Genomic DNA, 21,932 nt, shown 5'->3' on the forward strand with positions numbered 1-21,932 from the left:
TGCTAATGAATGATGTGATAAAGTGTTAGATAAAATTCAGTGTAGATAAGTGTAAAGTAGTGCACATGAATTAAAAAATAATCCTACTTTATATTCACAATGACAGGCTTTGACTTAGCTATTAACTATCTTGGACTAAGATCTTGAGGTTATAAAATTCCTATGAAACAGTTCTGTATTCAGTAGTGCCAGAAAGGAAATAAAATACTAGCAGTTATTAGGAAAAGAGCAGAGAACAAGCAATTATAAGCCAAGTGCGAAAATCTAGAGTGCAGGGGATAGACTTTCTGGTCTGCTCTTTGCAAAAAAAAAGTGAGTGAAATGAGAAAAAGTATAGAGAAGGATGAACAGGATAACAAGAAAATATGCAATTGTCCCTATTGCATCATGAACAGATATAAATTCTTTTTAGAAATGAGTTGATTAAGGGACAAATATGATAGGAATCTATAAAATTGTGAGGTGAATAGAGAAATTGAACAGGGAATTATTTTTACTGTCCTTTCAAGTCTAAGAACTGGAGACCAGTGAGTGCAAATGTCTATAACACATTTAAAACTGGGAAGATGTTTCTTTATACAATACATGTTTAAGGTGTGGAACTGCTTGCTAAATTATATCACAAAGACTATATGGGCTAAAAAGCAGTGATATAAATTAATGGCAGAAAGATTCATATGTGCTTCCTATAGATTAGGAAATCCTTTAAGTACAGATTAATGGTGACTGAGAAGGATCAGTGAGTATTTTCCTGAGGTTACACTTTTACCTGGTTTTCCAGATTTATTGCTGTTAAAAGGACACCGTGGTAGGCAGCTCCCTACCCTTGTTTTGTGACATGGAATAATGGTAATTCTTAAGGTCTATGTCTTCAGAATTTATAGCTAAGACTGTAAAGTCTTGATATAAACACTTATGTTGATACAAATAAGTAATGGGATTGCAGAATGTATTTAAGCAAATTATGCTATTGTCCAGTACTTCAGCTGTTTTAATAGCAGTGTGTATTCCTCTGAGTATTTCAAATTTATTTAGGTCTAAATTTTAATAAATATGAAACTAAGTCTGCAGTCTTCATCATTTTAATATGGTAACTGATGCACTGTCTGATACCTGACTGTAACAGAATCACAGAATCATCTAGGTTGGAAGAGACCTCCAAGATCACCTAGTCCGATCTCTGACCTAAAACTAACAAGTCCTCGACTAAACCATATCACTAAGCTCTACATCTAACCGTCTTTTAAAGACCTCCAGGGATGGTGACTCAACCATCCAGGTGAAGTCTGTGTATATCACTTATTATTTGATAATGTTTAGGAATAGAAATAGTGATAGTGACAGAAATAATACTTATAAATGGTGATTTCTAATGGAGGTACATATACACATATTTTTAAGAAAGTTTTAAAAGTACTAAGTTTCAAAATCTGATACTATTTCAATTCTATTATACACAGCATAGGATATTATCCTCTATAAGCATAAAGGAGTATGCACTAAAAGGACAGAAACAGTTCTCCATTTTATATCAACTAACTATATGTGCACATTACAATTGAACATGTTTCATGTAGAATAAATCATTCCATATTTGACTATATTATTGACAGTGTTAATTTTCTCAAGTGGCAATAAAAATCTAGAATCCTTTGATCTTAGTAACTGGCAATTTACAAACGTTAAAAATGGAGACATGTTTGAATACATTAATATGTTTTACATATATATAATTATGCTTTGAACTGTTTTCTCAACCAGAAGGTTGAATCTCCTTCAGCTATTTTACTCTCAGCAAGACATTAACCTTCATTGCTAGAAGACCAGATGATTATATACATTTTCAGAACTACTAGTTAGAACTGTGAGACTTTATAAAGAAGTACAAACTGTTCCTTACTGTTTGTTTCAAATTACCTATTTCTTTCTATATACCAAAGAAAATATCTTTTATTTATTAATTTTTTTTTAGAAGCCTGCTTTCAGCCATTTTTTCTCTATTATTACAGTTCTCTCCTTAGACTTCTAACATCTTCAAATCTACCTTGAACAGCAAGGGAGAAACATCTCCAACAGTCCATCAGTAAGCAAACTGAATTTAGTAAGCAAGCAAATAAACTTACAAAAGCATCTGAAAAACCATTTTTATAACTTAAATTTTCTATAGGGTTAAACAACAACGACAAACACATTTTCCTACCTTAAAAAAATAAAAAACCATTGTGTTGCAAAATAATAAAAAAGTGTACTGAATGTCCATCTCCAAATAGTTTTTGTTACTGAAATATTGGTTTTCATTAGCCTGCAAACCCTGCATCAAATTGTGATACATCATGGTTAGCAAATTAATTCTATATCATTTACAAGAAAATGGCACAACTTGTGAGGGAATATATGAGCTTATAAAAAGAAAAAAAATCTTACCATCAAGTTTGGTTTGTTTTATTGGTATGATATAAAACATATAATTTATATTTCACTTCAGATTTCACAGAGAATTGTTCGTACTTAACTTCAAGCATTAATCTGATTAGTTTTCACAGGACTTCCTTAAGGTAAATGTTATTATACCGTCTCACAGACTTTTACACAGAGATACAGAGAGGTTGTGTTTTCCACAACTAATACATGCATGCAAACATTTATTCTCCCTCTGTACTTTGTTACAGTGAGACATGCAGTCAAGTATCCCACAGAAGACGTGTTTTCATATTTACTAAGGAATTTTTTTTTTTGTCTTAAAGGGACCAGGAGTACCTTGATACAGAAAACAGAATTCAAAACAATAATCTGGACTCCACCTAACTCATTATCTGTGTAACTATGTTTGGACTCTGTATCTACAGAACGCTCTTTCATTAATTTCTTCAACTCTTGAATATATATTCACATCAGAGTATGAACATGGCATTATTTTTTTTTTTGACGTTAAGCTATTTACAGCTAGATGAAATTGTACTTCTGTTTAAAAAGCAAATTGCTGCTATAATCATTTTTCTCATCTTGTATAGCGTTGCATGACACATTTTAATGCATATTATGAATTCACTTAAGCAACGTGATTTCTGCCTCTGAAGCTATATACTTTCTAGTCACCAAGTATTCTTTGTCTATGTTTAATCTAGGTTGGAAAAGACCTTTAGTATCATCAAGTCCAACCATCTACCTGTCCTACTGACTTCCATCACTAAACCATGTTCTTTAGTGCCATTTTTTTTGTGCCTTTTTTTTTTTTTCTCTCTTATTTGACATCCCATTCATGGAGCAAATGAAAATATGAAAGAAGATCACATTTCAGGAAAATTGGTGTGATTTTCAGTACAATATTTTCTCTCATCTTCTGTGAATTTTAATTTACTTTCAATATTTAGTTAAGAGATGGATTAGATACTTAGATAGGTATCTATATATACTTTTTGACGGTATTATTTGACAAAAGGCATTATGACGTGACATAACAAATATAAGGAATAAAAAATAAAACTGTAATAAATAATAATAATAATGCAATGCTATTTAAATTGGTGTACTGCTAACAAAAAACTTATTAAGATATCAGTTTTAATTCAAGCCTTCTTATTAATGACGTGTCTGTATACATTCTAGATTTCTGGGTTCTAGATTTAATGGCAAAGTCACTTTGAAAAAGCTGTTTGGTTCTTCAATCATCTCGCAGCTAATTTAGAGCTACTAATTAAAATTACAACAGCTTTCTGAGTCTAATAATTATCTTTTATTATCCTACTGGTAAATGTTATTGTTTAACTCAGATGATTCATCAGTTCATTCATCTGAAACAAATAATCATTTACTGAATGGTGTGGATGAAATTAACACTTGAATAATTATTTTCATCAGTAGGCAAAATCAAAACAAATCCCAGCAGAAGATTAGAAAATAAAACTAGGAGACATTGAAAAAATCCTTCATATTTATCATCTAAAGAAAAAAAAAAACTTCCAGAAAACAACAAAAAAACTGTGAAACAAACAAACAAAAAATATTACAGTCATTTGATAGCTGTGAATAAAAGAAAAAGAACTTTGTGGCTACAAGCCCTAAAACCATTCATCAGAGCTTCCCGTCTGGAAACAGATGTGTTAGTTCCATAACTCTGTAACTGAAAAGTGAACTCAAAAAAATGTTTCAAGACCTAGATGAGAATTTTGTTTCATTCATTTGTGGAAAAAAAACTAATCTTGCTTAACCGTAAGTTTGTTGTTTCATTCCTAGAAATAACTCAGTACAGAAATAGTTGAGAATGTATTCTAAGTATAAGAAGTATGTTATTATGGTGTTTTTGTTTTTGTTTTTGTTTTTCTAATTGAAAATACCAGTTTTTCATTATTATAATTAATAATGCTATTAATTGTAATAATATTATAAAGGTGAAAAATTTCACCAATCTTTCTCTAATTCGTATTAGTTGCTCTGCATTTATCACAGTAGTATGAGTAAAACTACTTTATAAACCTGAGTGACTAATGGAAATTGACTTCATCTACAGCCACCATGTTAGAAGTATTTGTCTTTCATTTCTGCTGAGGATTTTATCACACTTCTCAGCATAAGTATCAATTATTCAAATTTACAATACTAAAAGCTATAACTCTGAACAAAACTGACTTTCATTTTTGAGGTTCAATACCACCACCATATTACTCCTTTGCTCTGTATTTTCTAGTGTACTTATTATTTCACAGTCAGCCTGTTCACAGTCTGACCTCTTAAACAATCACCAAAATCATTAAATGCTAAAATTTACACAACTTCACTTATGAGATGAAAAGAAAATTTATTGTCTTTGGATACAACATGAACATGCTAAACCTTAGCTCCTGTTAAGACTTCTCAGATCTGGTTTTGGACACTATGACAGGAAATTAAACCACCAGAGAAATCAGATTTAATATCTCACTGATAATATGACACAACATTAGGTTGGCATTATGCCAACGCTTCCAATTATAACATTCCCCCCTGTACTGCTGCTCCCTCCCCTCCCCCCCCCCCCCCCCAATAAATAAATAAATAAAGGGTTTCAAAACAAGTATTTTGAGCTTGTAAAATTCTAAATGGTCTAAAGAGAAGCATCCAAATCATCTAATAATATGATGCTATGCATACTTCCTCCTCCTGATCTGGAGACCTGTAGTAAACTCCCCCCACCATTGGGGGTTTATATATTAATATATATATTATAAATTTTATTTATTAAAAATTTATTTATTATTTATTTATTAATAATTTATAAATATAAATTATAACTTTTATATATATATATATACCAGACCACCCCTTAATTCTTACCCACAAGCTCTCCACTTGTCCTTCACCCTCCCCCAGCTGGAGCTGGGTACACTCTAATTGCTCCCTCACATAAAGGCCAACCCCACCCCCTTGCTTCCCCAGCCTGTCTTTCCTAAAGAGGACATAGACCTCCATGTCCAGTCATGCGAGCTGTCCCACCACGTCTCTGTGATCGCAATGAGATCGTGGCCCCAATACTGAACACAGATAGGCACTTTAGGGAAGCAGCAGGTGCAGTTACCCTTGGGGGGAAAACAGTGGATCTCATTGTCTTACCAGTGCATAATAGAATAATATAAGCAGTTAAGAATAATAGAATAATATAATCAATTATAGCGTAGTAATTCTTATCTAGCTGAGTGCTGTTTTCAGAGAGGCTTCACCCTTTGACAACATACATGCATATGTATATGCATCAATATATATATATACTACTTCTATTCTTCCAAACACTTCTTCTGCTATATATTCCTTGTAATTGCATAGTCCACTTCCATACTCTGGTCTAACTGACACACCTCAGGTAGAACCTGGAAACACTGGGACTATTATTAGTCTTCACATGCACTGGCTTTATACACCCATCCCAAAGAAGAAACCAAAAATGTTCCCTAAGTCACAACTCAAAGCAAAGCAAATAGCTGCATTTTGGCATTTTAAAATGGTTTCTCAAAATATATTTCCAATTCTAAGTTATTACAAAAGTTTATTTTTGCTACAAAATGTATGCAAGGGTCTGGTTTCAATTTTATTTTATTTTTTTCCCCTTGGAGGCTTTAACCACATTTTCCTGAAATTTACTTACGCTAATAGAGTAGATGCAATTCAGTTCTATTCGAATATTTACTTGAACATTTCTTTTGAAATGACTATAAATTAATAATTGTATACAGACAGGAAAGCAACCTACTTCCTTCAGTAAAATAAACAGTGCTCAGAGATTTTGTTGTGAGACTTAGAATAATCACCCATTTCTGCAGTCAGGACTGCAAATGTTTTGAAGAAACACTATGCAAAGTTTAGCAAGAACTGCAAATGCTTTTTTATTTCTTTTCTAAACAAAGTTAATTGCAGGAAAATCACTCAGATAAATACTGAAATGTTGAAGATTGTATTTATATACACAAAGTGGTGAACACAGACACCTAAGTCAATGCAGATCAGTTTACCTGTGAGAGTAATTTATATCCAAACAAATATAATGAAGAGGAAAGATGAGAAACGTGGGCTATAACTACATGAGCAGGGCCTAATACTTGAAAGATTTATAAGTAGAGGACTTTTGCAAAAGGATCTTTTTGCAGTTCCTTGACCCTAACCTGATCCAGCTAATTCCTTCCCTGAAATATAACATACTTCAACATGGAAACTTGGATTGCACTCCTCAATGACTCCTCACTGATTTCCTGGCCATGTTCCTCTGTCCCTTAATACCTCTCATTGAAACTCCTGAGAGTTTCAATGAGACTCCATGGAGCAGGCACTTGGAGATTCCTCAGCTGTTCTTCTAGACTGATTGTCCTAATGATTTTTTGCCGCTAAAAAAATGAAAAAAAATACAGAAAAAAAAAAAAAGAAGAAGAAGAAGAAAAGGTTTGCTAAAATGGCTTATATCTATTCTGGCAACTGTAAATACGTTTAACTTTTTTTTTTTTTTTTTTTTTTTTTTTTTTCAGATTATTTAAGTCACATCTAGTGACGTTTATGAGCAGCTAAGTAATGATGACTACTCAATCCTTTTCTGAAACCAGGAAAAGTTTTTATTTCCAAAACTTAATAACAGAGGTACAGGGCAAAATCCACCAATTTTTCTAGTAGAATGTTATTTGCCTACATAAAGTGTGTGCCTCCCCCTCCCCCCCCCCCAATTTTATCAATGCATTTCTTTTTCATATCTTTTTTTCACATCTTTTTTCATATATTTTTTTCGTATCTTTTTCATATTTTTTCCAGTTCATTTCTTTTTCATATCTTTTATCAATCCATTGGCATTATACTCACTTTAGTTTACTTATTTTGAAAAAATTAATTTCTTTGAATACCACAGATGTGGTCTTATCATCATTGCACTTTGTTATAGGCTATTAGTGAGGCAGCTATACTGTTGACATATCTTTATAATCAAACTCAATAACTTAATCTGTTAGTGGTCTGTTTCAAATTGGACATCATTATATTAAAAACACCTTAATACTTGAGCCAAAACTAATGGCTTAATTTTTTTTCTATTGAAAAAAAAAATCGAAAAGCAACATTGAAAAAAAATAATTTCAAATCATATTAAGCAATTAAAATAGAAAATCTCTTCAAATTTTACTTCAAAAACACACTGTCTTGTATGATCTCCTTTAAAAGTCACCCTATGATGACTGCCTTACCAGCATCTGCTCACTTGGCAAACATGTTAAGTATTGAACCAATGAATGAAATACTCCCCGGCTGTGTGTTTGCGTATATAAAACCTGCCAGTCCCTGAGGAGACTCATAGATAAGTGGAAAGTGATATAAAATGACCTTCTGGCACCTCCTTAAATTATATAGTCAGCATCTAAATGACACAAATTTGGCTTTGAATTAGAAAAGTAAAACAGAAGTTAATAGTTATATAACTTACATTCATCTTTGTTATTCCAAAATTGTAGACCACAACAAGAAGCTATTTTAAAGAGAGTGGGTAACATACTAATTTGTGTGAAAATATTAAAAGCGTGACAAAAAATATATTCACTACCTACCTTCATACATATTTTACATACAATATATTTTTATTAACTTATTCATATAGACTGAAAGTAAAAAATAATATTTTAGCTCTGTGTTTGAGATATAATGAAAAATTATACACCTCTGTCACTTTCTCATTAAAACATGCCAAATCTTCAAATACATTTTTTTACATCAATAGGAAAACAATTTCCTAATATAGATGTATATAGTCTTGCAATACAATTAATTTTATATCAAATTGTGAAAATATTTTTCACATATAGAGTATGATCAGCTACATCCTATGCATTTTTATAGTATTTATTATATAGCTATATAATAATCTTAAGTAAATGTTATCAAGCCTTAAAAATATTTTGTGTTTCAAACAAGTAGTTTATTCTATATTTTTACTCAAAATACTGTATAATAAATGTATATTCAGTCATTAAATGTATACTGAATGCACAATACAAATATTGAATTTCCACTTGGGGGGAGGAGGGTGTGCTATACGCTTCTAGTAAAGAATTTACATATTTTTCTGGCTCTAGGCAACCTAATGCCATTCAGTATTGCCCCCTTCAGTATTCTTCATTATCTCTCAAAGTTAACTTGGCAAAAGAATCACATGAAAAGTCAAGTACCAGCCACAGGTCAGTCTACTCAGAGAATTTTCAAATAAAATTTTCTGGCAGCAAGCTAAATCAACATAATGCAGCATTTATGCTAGTGTTGCAAATGTTTTCTTTCTGGTATAATATGTGTCCATGCTGATACTACATCAAAGAAAAACAAACCAATCAACAAACAAAAAAACACTTTACCAATTGCATGTCTGACTGCATATTACTTTAATTAGGTTTATTATCTGTGGGAAGAAAAAAAACCACTTCTGTATCTGCCTGATACCTTTTGGACGATGATGTTTTTGTTCTGGCCAGGATTTCTAAATTCTGTCACAGGTAACACTACCACTTATGAATGAAGATCAGTTAGTTGTCCATAGAAAAATGCAGAAAAGGACTTCCACACATTTTTAATGCTGAACTCTTGAAGCTCAGTTTTAAGAATATACTAAACATTACGGTTTTGGATACTAGTACAAGACCCTTTGAAAGTCTCGCAGAAACAGAATGCTGTTAAGAAAAATGGCAGTAGGGCAACAGAGTTGAAAGAATGCCAAGAAAAAAAAAGGGGGGGGAAAGGGGGCGAGGGGCTCAAGCTGTCTATCATTTGTTGATTTTAATCAGTAAATAATCTTTCCTTTGTCCTGAAATTAGCATCTTGAGACATTATGGAGTTAGGCATATAAGCATTTGGAGCAGTCTTAGTGGTTTTACTCCATTTCACTGACAAGTGATCATTGTTTGGACAATGCATTCCTATCAAATGTCCTACTGACTTTGAAGTGGTTACTTGTATGAAAAGAGGGTAAAAATAGAGTAAGATTCACAGAATAAATTTCATACCTATGGCCCTATGGCAGCTTTTTTTTTTTTCATTTCTTTTTTGATTTTTCACATTGCCTTCTATGATCTGTACCTCCCATTCAGCAGAGTATTGCTTGGTTGAAAATATTAAAGCTAGACATTTCCATCTATTTTAATTTAAGATGTAGAGTTAAATCCTCCACATTTTAAAAATGTCATTCTATACATGTCTGTCACATTTCTAAAATGAAAGTAAGATGCACACAGCAGTGATGATGGATTCAAGTTATTAAAAGCAAATCTTTACTCAGCTAAGTATTTTCATAAATACCATTTGCTTCTTATTCCCTCTTGATGTGGGGTTGTCGCTTGAGACATGCTGTTACTTATGATTTGTCCTTGACTATCTTTTTTTATTTGCAAATGTAAACTGACTTCAAAATCCAATGAGTACTGAAATAACTCTGGTGTGACATGGCTTTTAAATTGATGATGATTCTAGATACAGTGAAATGTCTACTCTAAATCACATGTCAACAGCATTATTTGCTCTTCGTGTGTTTTTACTGGCAGAGTGTGAATGTACTTTCCAGAATTAAAAAAAAAAATTAAAAAAAAAAAAAATTAGTCTTTCAAGGATCTTTTCATAAAATAAAAAAAAAAGAATATGGTGTTGATTGTGTTTGTTTGTTTGTTTTCCTTCTCTCTATTGCTTATCAACAATAATTTATTGATATCTCATAACACAACAAATGCAGAAAAGACACAAGGAAAAGATGTCTTTGAACACAAGCAAGTATATATGGCTTTATAATGTTATTCAGAATCTGAAGAGAATAGCTGATTTTAACTTCCCTGTTTACACTAAGGCAATAAACCAGGTCTACCTTCACCGCCAAAATTTTAAAAAGCCTTGTCCCAGAATGATGTTGTATTTGTCAATACAGTGCTTGTATTACAGTACAAGTACAGTGCCTTTAATATTAGATCTTGATGGAAATGTAAAACAACTATAGTCTCCATAGAAACTAGAAAATTTCCCAATCATATGTATGTTTTTAAGCTTATTTTTAGGGGAAAAAAAAAAAAAAAGTGACATAAATTTCAAATTTTTCAGTGGTGGTAAAGAGCAGTTACCTAATTTTCTTCTAAATCACATTTCTGTACCTTACTGTTTATGTTCAATTTATCTTTTTACTCTAGCAGAAAGGAAATCCACCTGCTGAGGCAAGATGATATAAAATTTATTTTACTGTTAGGAATATTAATTTTAAAACAGGAGTATAGACCACATTGTTATGCAGAGCAGAGCATACACAGTAGTTTATGTGCATCAGGAAAACAAAATAAAATCTTAAATATCTGCATTTTAATTGTAACCAGTGCTGGATTTCAGTGTTGAACAATTAACAATCATTACACCATTTTAAAGTATCAGTGGGAGAGTATCAAAGAAGATGAGTATTCCATGTTTACAAAAGACTGCCTGTGGCATACTGTGTGTTTTTGTGAATAATTTATCTTCTAGCTTAAACCTGTCACAGTATGAAATATTGCAACTATGATTTTGCATGACAGAATAATGAAACAGTGAAAAAAAGTCCACACTGTAATGACTTTTCCACAGAATTTTGGGCATGAGAACTAGAAAAGCTGTACATGAAATAGCTTTTTCTTTCACTCCATCAAAAACTAATCCAGGCCAATGAGTTTCCTCCTGCACATTTAATATATATATATAGTTCCATTGTTTGTGTGTTTTCTTATCTACCTTGACCTTGTCTAATGATTTTTGAATTGTGATCTATTCTAAGATATCACAGAGTGTATTGGATGCAAAAATAGTTCCTGAAGAAGTTCCATTAAGCAAATATTTGAATTCTGTATTTCACATTGAAAGCCAGCATGATAGGGAAGATTATGGAACATGAGTTTTTGCTAGTTTCCTTATGTAAATTACTGAAAATTATTTTATGTCAGCAGCTTTGCTGGAGTACCCATTCATTCTCACAAGCATTTCTTTCAATTAATAGCTGCTGTGCTATCATTTCTGACAAATCTACATGTCATAAAGCACAATTGGATTCAAGACAAAATCTAATGTCTTCATTCACAAAGCATCTACATAGCATTTCTTGGGGACCATCCTGTCAGTGAGTGATCCCTACACCATATATACCAAAGCAATATAATTTAATGTAAACTATTTTGTTAATGCAATGTTATTTATCAGAACCCAAAATAACAGAATTATGGGTAATACTGATCCTAAAGAGCTCAGCATTAAAAATGTATAGATATGCTTCTCTGCGACTATATTTGAATAATTTGTAATGAGATAAAGATAAAAGCCATTAGATCCAACATATTCATTACACTCAATTCTTTAAAATTTCAGTCTGAAACAAGTAATTATCTTGAGTTTTGAAAACGTGTTAAAATTAAGTGGTGGTAAAAATTTAGGTGTTAAATAAAGTCATATTCTTAGGTGTGATGTGTCTGTTAGAATTGTTTGTAATGGTTGTTACTAGGAAAAAAAAATAAGGGAACAATACATAAAAAAGAAAAAGGAAAAAAAAAAAAGAGAGAAGAGAGCACTATATAGTTCAATCAAAGACTCACATTTTAAAAGTTGAGCTTTTGGTTGAAAGAAGTTCTGCTCCCTGTTAATATAAGAGTATCATGGAAGAAAAGCAGCTAAAATGGAAATACTTCTACACTTATTTCACTTATTTTGGCCTCTTCAATGTATGACATCACCTTCATTTTTGAATGGCTATTGCTATTTATGTTTATTACCTTTCCCTTTAAACACACAAGTATTTATATTTTCTGTCTTCACAAAAGCAGGTTAAAAATTCTCATTATATATTTTACACATGCTTGGTGTTCTTGTCACAGCATGCTCTTTAAGCACAGGAAAAATAAAACTTCCATCCTGAGACAGGACAGCAAAAGAGCTATCATATCATATCCCCAATAACTCACTGATTCCTTTATAACAGGGTTAGTTATATAAATTGTGATTTCTCAATTTCATATTAGCTTTTTTTTTTTTTATATATATATCAGCACTGTGAACAGCTCAAGAAGAATTTCTTAATACCGTTCCTAACATGCTTACTGTGGGAAGAAAATAAGTATTTGTCAAATTATTCCAAGTAATTATGTAGGAAGTTCTATACTAGGATTTTAGTAATTGTGTGGTTTCCTTCCCCCCATTTCCATAACTCATTTTGGGATTCTGTCTTCATTTCAAGTTTCTTATCCTCTGATTGCAGAAGTTACAAAATTCCATTTCCATCCAGAATGTCAACGATACAAAGTACAGAATAACATTTCAAGTGAATCCTTTATTACAGAAATTGTAACTCTCTGAGTGTCCTCATCTGTGGCATTAACTATCTAAGAAGTATTAGACTGATCGAAACGGGAAGATTTAATCTCTCCAGTTTATCTAAATCAGATTAGCTAGGTCAAAAGTGTATGCTTCTTTTATTTTATTATGAAGATTAATAACATGAAGGAACATAAATGCCCATTCCCATCTACAGGCACCTGTTATTTAATGAACAGCAATAGAAGCAGTGGATCAAAATTAAGTCCTACATAAGCAGAAATCTGAAGTACAGGAATAAATGATATTCAATGCATGACACACTGCTTACCAAGGAGTCTAAGTGAACAACAATCTCTCACTAGTCATCAAAGGCACTACTGGACAATAAAGTGAGATAAAATCATTCATAAGGACAGACAAAACAGTGATTTAAAAGGCTGGTCTTTTTGAAGTTGTCTTTAAAAGATTCATACTATCACCAGAAATAAAAAAAATGTTAGGGTTAGGAGTGAAGTTTTGATTGAGGATCTGGAAGTCTACAAAAAACAGACAGAGGCACACTGCTTGAATTTTGTTCTTCAGGAAAGGAAATACTGGCATTGCCTCATGATTCAGAGAAGCCAAGATTCTGAAAGCAATATTATCATCCATTTCATACAAATGGTCCTTCCCCTGCTTATTTGGACTTACTGGAGCTACATGACTATCTAGGTCTTTGGCGCATGGTCTTGGGTGAAAAGCAACATTTGGCTATAATCAAAGCAATATTCTAAATTACTGTTTGGTTGTCAAAGTGAGATAAAAATAAACAAATGGCAATTATTTTAAAAGATAAGGATAAATGCAAGTATTATGAGAAAATAGTGCACTACAAAAATGTTAGACAAAAAATATCAACAGAAATATCATTTTAAAATAACCTTTTCACAGTAGTATGTTTAATATTAAAGCAATCACAAAATTCATCCATAAGTGTTTAAAACACCCAAGTGATAAAAAGATCTGAATGAGACCAAATCTACTTACCAAATTCCTTAGGAACAGTGATAGAGTAAACACAGTTGTGACCCACACTGTAATTCTTAGGGTAGTTTGGTGATAATACAGTGCCTTCAGAGCCTGTTGACCGGCTTCCACAGGGTGCTAGAAATTGAAGATAAGCAGTTTTTAATATTATATAATATCAGGAAAAAAAAATCAGCTAGTGATGTGCTGTATGTTGGTATATGGTATAACAATAAAATGTATTCCTCTTCTACACTAGATAAAATTATGTATCATTTGAAGTACTGAGTATGCTTGACTTTCTCATATATCAAAAGAGAACTGATGACACTCTGCTATTTTCCAGATTAGTTATTGTTTTTCTTTAACATTTATCAACCATCTTAATAAAATAATGATGTGCTTTAGACACAGTGTGCTATTATTCATAGCATACAAAACTATTATTCATTTGTACAATGCTTTATATTCTGATAAAGGCATAGATTATGCATCCCATCAGCACACTAGTAAATGCTTACTCCTGCCAATTGGCTCATAATTCAAAGTAATGTATAGAACTACTCAAATAAGAGTGTCAGAATTCCTTGACTGAACATGATGTACCAATTATTTATATCTAATTTATTTATAAAATGATACATATACGTTTATGAGCAAACAATTTTATTTATCATACAAATATCATGTTTATTCTGCCACTAATAGCTATAGTAATTGATAAAATGGGAGATAAATAACAATGCAATTTACTACAACAATGTATTTTTCTAAGACCAACAGAAGTTAGCATTTGGCTTTAGTCAAAATTGTGAAGCAAGACACAGGGCTTTTTCTTCTCTTTCTTCATCAGATGTTCAGGTGTATTTATGTGAAACAGTAGTAAGTGTCAGGATTTTCCTACGGATATGACCTGCTTTTAATATACACTTTGTAATTTAGTAGTTGAATCTATTGTAAGGAATAAAGACATTTATTCAGAATATTTCTCTTAACTATTTCAGACTTTAAAATATTTTTTGAGTTTAATGGTAACATATGCATTTGAATACATATATTTCTTCCATTAAGACTTAAGTGAGATCCTAAAATAAGTACTACTATAAGTACTCAATGTAGTACTACTACTATAAGTACTCAAAGTAGTACTACTACTATAAGTCCTCAATGTTCCTATGTTAAACATATAGAAATCTATTTTTTGTGATATGCTCTCAAAATACAAGCTTATGAATTATAGTGAAGAAAAGGACTTTTTTTTTACTATTATTTCAGAAGATTTTATCTCTTTACTTGTCATACTAAATACAAGCTATGGATTAGTGTAGCTATGAATTACGTATTTTAGGACTACTTTTAGCTAATTTACACAAAATATATACAGTAGAATATACTGTGAAAAGAACAAGTCTTTAATTGCTAAAATTTAAAGATTTGACTTGGTGCTAAGGGACATGGTTTAGTGGGTGATATTGGTAGTAAGGGAATGCTTGGACCAGATGATCTTGGAGGTCTTTTAACCTTAATGATTCTACGATTCTATGATTATATGAATTTTAAGGCTCTGTCATGGTTAGCATGGGTTTCTGTAATTTGCACTAATATGCAAGACACCTACTCTGAGTTACAGAGTAAGCACTAACACTATAAAACTTTCATGTAATATTGTTTTCCATGGCTAAAATAATAATCTCAGTGTCTTCACTCAATCCACACATATGAAATATCAGAAATTCACGCTTCCTCATGAACAGATGTTTAGCAAACAGACTTATTGGTACTTTTTGCCAAGAGGCAATACAGTCTTGGCTGCGCTTCACATCCAAGGAACTATTTGCCTTGAGTTATTTGAAAAACACAAAGTAGAAATTCTTCATGAGCTGAATCTGGCAAATACATGTATATTTTTTTATGAAAAACGACCTGCTTACTAGCTTGTAAATATTCAAAATTTTCTGTTCCAGAATTTGGATGAAACAGAAGAGATTATGGAAGAATATAAACAACAAAGACTAAAGCTAGAGAAATAAGATTACCAAAAAGCTAATTACTTCCCCTTACACCACTTTCTTCTCTACTGTCCGTGAGTTGAATAAAGAAGGTACTGCAACAAATACTAATAATACTGTCCTGCTCCAGCACTCATATCATCAATATACTTCATTCATTAGCAGATATAAAACAGTGTGCAAATTTGGGGTAAAATTATGATCCCACTAAAGTCAATGCCATTGAAATCAAAAGTATCAGAATTTAAACAAAGAAACAAAAAAAAATATTTTAAATAAGCATGCATTTTTTTTTCCATAAATAAATATAAACCACATTATTTTTCAAAGGCATAAAAATCAAATTTATTGCAAGTTTTCCACACTTTTATTAATTTCAGCTTAATTTCTTTGTCAGCTTCCTCAGTACCTGTACCAAAAAGTTATCACCATTGTGCTTTAAGACCTGTTTGCATTAGCTGTATGGTATTCCCAGTTAAAGTCACCCATAAGGACAAGGGCAGCTGATCTAGAAATATCCCTTAGTTCCTTAAAGAATAATTCATTGGTGTTACCATCCTGATTGGGTGGCCTATAACAGATTCCCACGATACCTGTTTTACCTGCTTTTCCCTTAAACTTTACCCATAGCCTTTCAACTGTGTCATTGCCACCTGCAAGCTCCATACAGTCCAGACCCTTTGTTACCTACAGCACCACCCCCTAGTCTCGTCTGCCCTTCCTATACCTTCTGAAGAGCCTGTAACCATTCATCATAAAAACACCAGTCAACAGGCTCTTCCCACCAAGTTTAACTTATGCCATAATACTCAGTATACTGTCCTTGTTGTGCTTTCCAGGATCATCAATGGAACACTAATGAGAGAGAAAGGCAGTTGATTGTGATAAGAATGTGATAAGAGTAAGTGTGTTGATGCATTTCACACTATTTTCTTTAAACATTATTAAGCATTAATGGTAAAAAGCCCTTTTGTATGTGTGCTGAATTTACTGTAATGGTATGTTTTCTTGTAAAATAGCACTCCCTGCAGCCCTTGAAAACATCCTATCATAAGAACAGTGAAGTATCACCTACTTCCTATCTTAAAGTGATAAGCATTTTTATCTAGAAGATTGCCCATCTTGATCATTAGTATTCATTTCCCTTTGCATGTCAAAGAACTAAATTCTACCTTTTTGTGGCAATGCATCAGTAAATAGTACAATATAATATGCGTTATCATCAGCAGTGACACCTTTCCTTACATCTCAGCAAATGCTAGTTGTAAAAGGAATTTAGATGATCACAGCAGAGAGCCAAACTAACAGCAGAAACACAAATCCCTGCAGTCTATGCCTAACTACTGCTATGGAAAACAATTTTCTACAGCTCCACGAACACATTACAGGGTTAAAAGCCCCTGCCGTGTGCTTACTGCTCATGTTTTCTATCACGCCTTCACAGTTTAAACAAAAGAAAGAACTCACAAAGAAAACCTTCATTCAGTAAAAGAACTGTGAATAATGGCCTAAGTATGAGAATAAAGCACAGATGTCTTATCTATTGGAGAAATTCATATGTTTTCTACCAAGTATTTTTTTCTGCTGCTGGAAGCTTTTAATTCCTATTACTGCTTTCAGATTACCTAGTTGCTAGCTCCTGCAGTTAGGATCTGAGACAATATAATTGTAATTTCAGATTTAATTGTCATACTGCACCATCCATTTTTTAAGCAGCATTCCTCAGTGGAATCAACAGGGAATATCACTTAAAACTGAAGGGTGCGATATGGCTTTACGCCATGCAGATAAATTTGATTACAGAGCTAAAAGTATAATAAATGGAGAATAACAGTGCATAAGCTCTGCAAAAAGAAGGAAAAACGTAACCTGAAGAACTGATAATAGGATACTGAGTTTTTATCTAGAGGGTCACTGCTTCAAAACCTAGACTAGAGTACCTAATATTTAGTTGGCCTAAATGATTACCTTAAGTAAAATACTTCATTGGTGACATGATGTACCTTTTAAATAATTGAATACATTAAATAGTTAATTACTCTTTTTCTAGTCTGTTATAGTAAAATGACATTCTGTTTACCCCTTTTAACCCAAAAAGATTAGTCTTAATAATTTCAGTTGTAATGGTTAAGACTAACATGCAGATAACAAGAAAATAAATATAACTACCAATACAACACCACAATAAAATAAAACAAAAATCATGCAAAGGAAATCTTAACAGATAAAAAGGGTAGGCAAATTTATTCTGAACTTCCAAATTATAGATACCTTACTTGTGGAGATCATTCTGCAATTCTGCAAATGTGAATGTGAACGTGCTGAAGCATATGAGATTGTTTTGACAATGCAATCAATGTGGAGAAGACAATTTGACATAGGAATATGTATTTTAACTACTGTTTGGAAATACAGAAATACATTAAGAATAATTAAAATAAACAAACAACAAAAAAACACACCAACAAGCACCAACAAATGCAGAGAGAGAAGAAAGACAGGAGAGACAGAGAGTACCATTACGTAGCAGGAAGCAGTACCAAAGAAAATGATAGCAGAAAGAAAATGGAAACATTCCAAGTTGTCATCTCTTTTAATTTTAATAACAAAATTTAATTATGCCATTTAAAATTGATTTAAAATATGAGAAAGTATTTCAAGCCAATATATGTTAACGGTATTTAAAATTATTATTTAAAACAGAGGCAAGCAGGACCTGGTGAAATGCCCTCAGGAACTCAGTAATTTACAAAAGCTGACTAAGGAAAATAAATTGGAGAGATTAAGAAAGTTGAAAATAAACATAACAAATTAAATACAGAGAAATTCTGGGTGCCAAATGTGAAAATAAATATTAGCAAATATACAAACTGCAAACCAAAAGCAGGTGTCTGCATATTGCAGAAAAACAAACAAACAAACAAACAAACAAAAAAAAAAGGTACATCATGTATTGTTTTAGCATTAAAAAAAATATATAAATAAAATCTGTTAGATCTGTTGTGATCTAAAGAATTGGAAGTTTACTCTCCAAAAGAAAATAATTAGATCATAGGCAGACTGATCACTTTTCCAAGATGTGGTGGAGATAAAGATCAAGGAAACAAATTGTTCTCTTCTACCACCAACAATAGGATATAGAATAATTGCCAACAGTTTTAGTAAAACCAATTAAGCTTAGATATTCTCATAACTACTTTGGGGAAGTTATTGATTTTTTTGATGATTTCTGGAAGAATAAGAGATATGAATATCAGTCATAATGGATTAAGTATAACCAAGCAGAGAAGAGAGAGTACTTTACCTTTTTACTATCGGTTATGTAGATATATCACTCCTGATTAATTGTAGCATGAGAAAAGGGTGCTGGCAATGTTAAAACCACAGACTTCCCCATCATAGTTTGATGGGTAGTTTTATTTATTTTTATTTTTTTTCTAGAAGAGGAAGGATAGTATTTCATGTTGAAAGATAAAACTCATCATGCAAAAAGATTCATGGATAAGTAAGAGCAAAATGGGAAAAAACGCAAAAAACAATACTTTCAAAATTAAAACACTTTAATGAATCTGAATTGTAAACAATTTGGAAGAGTTCTGACACATATATTTCAGAATCAAGAAAAGAGGCTGAAATTTGGGATCTTGACAATCAGCGTTTAACAGATGTACTACCAAATTCTGAATCTAAAAATCTAAAATGACTTAATTGTAGATAATTATGAATTTCAATCCTTTTTTTCTTTATTTTTTTCCTATTAGTCAAGAAAACATGGCTTATAAGGAAAGAATCAGGGAACTCAGAACCTGTGTAGCTTAGTAAAGAGAAAGATAATTCAATACATTTCAAGTAGGACTAAAAGTATCTCTTAAAAAAAAACAAAACAAAACTTTTTTATATATAAAAAACTTTTTTATATAAGAAGTATATATAAATATATAAAATTCAATTAATCACTTTATTGAATTATTCCTATATTATTATATTATTTATATTATAATATATAATATAAATATAATATTTATATTATATATTATATATATAAATATATAATATAAATATATATATATATATAAATATATATTATTTAACAATTCATCAATGATTACTTTTCAAACCAACCTCAACAATTACAAAAAACACATTCAAATAACTTTGCATCTGAATGTGCTTCAGCTTCCAATTATTGAAATCTTTAAATGAAAAATAAATGTCTTTCTGAAGGTATGAGAAGCAGATTTCATGTAGCTGAATATGAGATATGAAATAGAACTGAAAATTGTTCTAGCCTAAATTTAGATACAACATATTTTCTCAATTAAATGATTAGTGATTACTAAATTTAACTATATTACTTTTTTACTTACAAATTTTGGCGCACTCAATTTAAACAATTTCTAAAGAGTTTTCTTAAATAATGACATGACCTGTTCCCTAAAATTAGATTACTAAAGTTGTTTTTGCCAAGTGTATAGAAAGTCCGCAATTAATTTTGTGGTATGAACTTAGATGTAGCAGCTCACATATCCTATAATTTTCCTCTGCAGAATGTGATGTATGTTCTTTCATAATACTGTCTGTTATCCAAATAGACAAAATACTACCTATTAGCAAATTTTCAGGTTCTTCATTTCTTTGTCCCTTTTTTTCTTTTTTTTTTTTTTCTTTTTTTTTTTTTTCTGAAAAAATGTAATCAGCTAAAAGTTAAAAATGTTACTCTTTCTGTCCTGGCTGAGTTAATCAACGTCTATAATATGTGGTCAGTGGAGTGCAGAAACATATGAGAAAATCTTGAGCTCCTATTTAAACTGTCAAAGTAGACTAGAGAGAAAAGTAACAAAACTTCAGAAGTGAGAATGCCACTTTCTATAAATCAAAATGCTTTCCCATATAGTGTTTCCAGGCAGGCTAGAGCTACAAATCAGGAATTATTTATTACCAAAATCTGTGACATGTAGATGTCAAAATGTCTAGTAGCTAAGGATAATCAGATATTAAATAAATATATGCTTCAGCCATTAATAATTTAGCAGTTATACTAAAAATTAACCTGGTCAAAATTAGGCTGAAATTTGGGATCTTGACAATTACCATTTAACAGATGCACTACCAAATTCTGAATCTAGAAATCTAAAATGCCTTAATTGCAGATAATTATGATTTTTTTTTTTCTATTAAAAAGCACCAAATAGCTTTTTGTAAGAAAAAAAAAATCACCATGTAGTAGTGGTATAAATTAATGTCAAGTGTGGTATGGTCTTCTAGACTTTTAAGTGATGTTTAATGAACTATTTTTTTTTATCATTATTATTTTCTTACTTTTGGAGGAAGTATATGTGGCTCATGAAGCCCTCATTGAGTGATTACATTGTTCCTTGCCTCTGGAACAAGAGATGAGCCAGACTCTGTCTGGCTCATGAAAGCTGGAGGTTGGTGAGGAGCTACCACATAAATTCATTAGTGTTTCCCAGTACACCAGAGATCTCTAGCTTCAGCTGATGATAGGAACTCCATGAGAGAGAATTCCAGGAGTCTAGCTCACTTCAGGAATAATGAATAATGAGTTGCTTCCTTCATTTAAGTGAAATGTTATTGTCTCTTTAACATTTTTTTTAAAGCTTTAAAGTTTTTTGTGTGTGTGTGTGTGTGTGTGTGTTCTTTAAGTGATATTTTATTGTTACTTCAAAATCGAGTTAACATAGCAAACTTTGAAAATGGAGCCTTCTAACAGCAGAAAAATAAATAAATAAATAAAAAGTGTAATATTTTGTGCTAATGTCCTTGCAGTGAAACTGCTTCTGCTCATAACAAACGGAGGTGGAATAGGTCTTTGCAGTTACTCTGTGCCTGACAACAGTTTAATTCTTCTGAAAAAGTACACCAATGCTATAGCTTCCAACAGCTGAAAAACAATAACTGTTAAAAAATTTAAAATGCTTTTCAAGTCTACCATCTGCAACAATGTTTTGATATGATATTTAGAACTTCTGAAGGAAAACAATCTCTTTAAAACAATTTATCTATCAGCAACTAAATGAATAAAAAATAAAAGAAAATAAAATTGTAGGTAACAGGGTCTTCTGATGAAAGAACCTGTTCAAGTTTATTGACAAAGCAGGAGGAAAAGAA

General features: G+C 31.6%; 1 protein-coding gene across 5 annotated transcripts in view; it reads right to left on the reverse strand.

Moving 5' to 3' along the window:
• The window catches only part of CSMD3 (CUB and Sushi multiple domains 3), a 684,493-nt gene that overhangs the window by 146,464 nt on the left and 516,097 nt on the right, over nucleotides 1-21,932 (reverse strand). For all 5 annotated transcript variants that reach the window (XM_084509891.1, XM_084509890.1, XM_084509889.1 and 2 more), the window contains one exon: nucleotides 13,816-13,932. In XM_084509891.1, coding sequence (XP_084366017.1) covers nucleotides 13,816-13,932 — 117 coding nt within the window. The remainder of the gene's footprint in view (nucleotides 1-13,815; nucleotides 13,933-21,932) is intronic.

The sequence above is a fragment of the Aythya ferina genome, assembly GCF_964211825.1.
Source record: "Aythya ferina genome assembly, chromosome: 2".
NCBI lineage: Eukaryota > Metazoa > Chordata > Aves > Anseriformes > Anatidae > Aythya > Aythya ferina.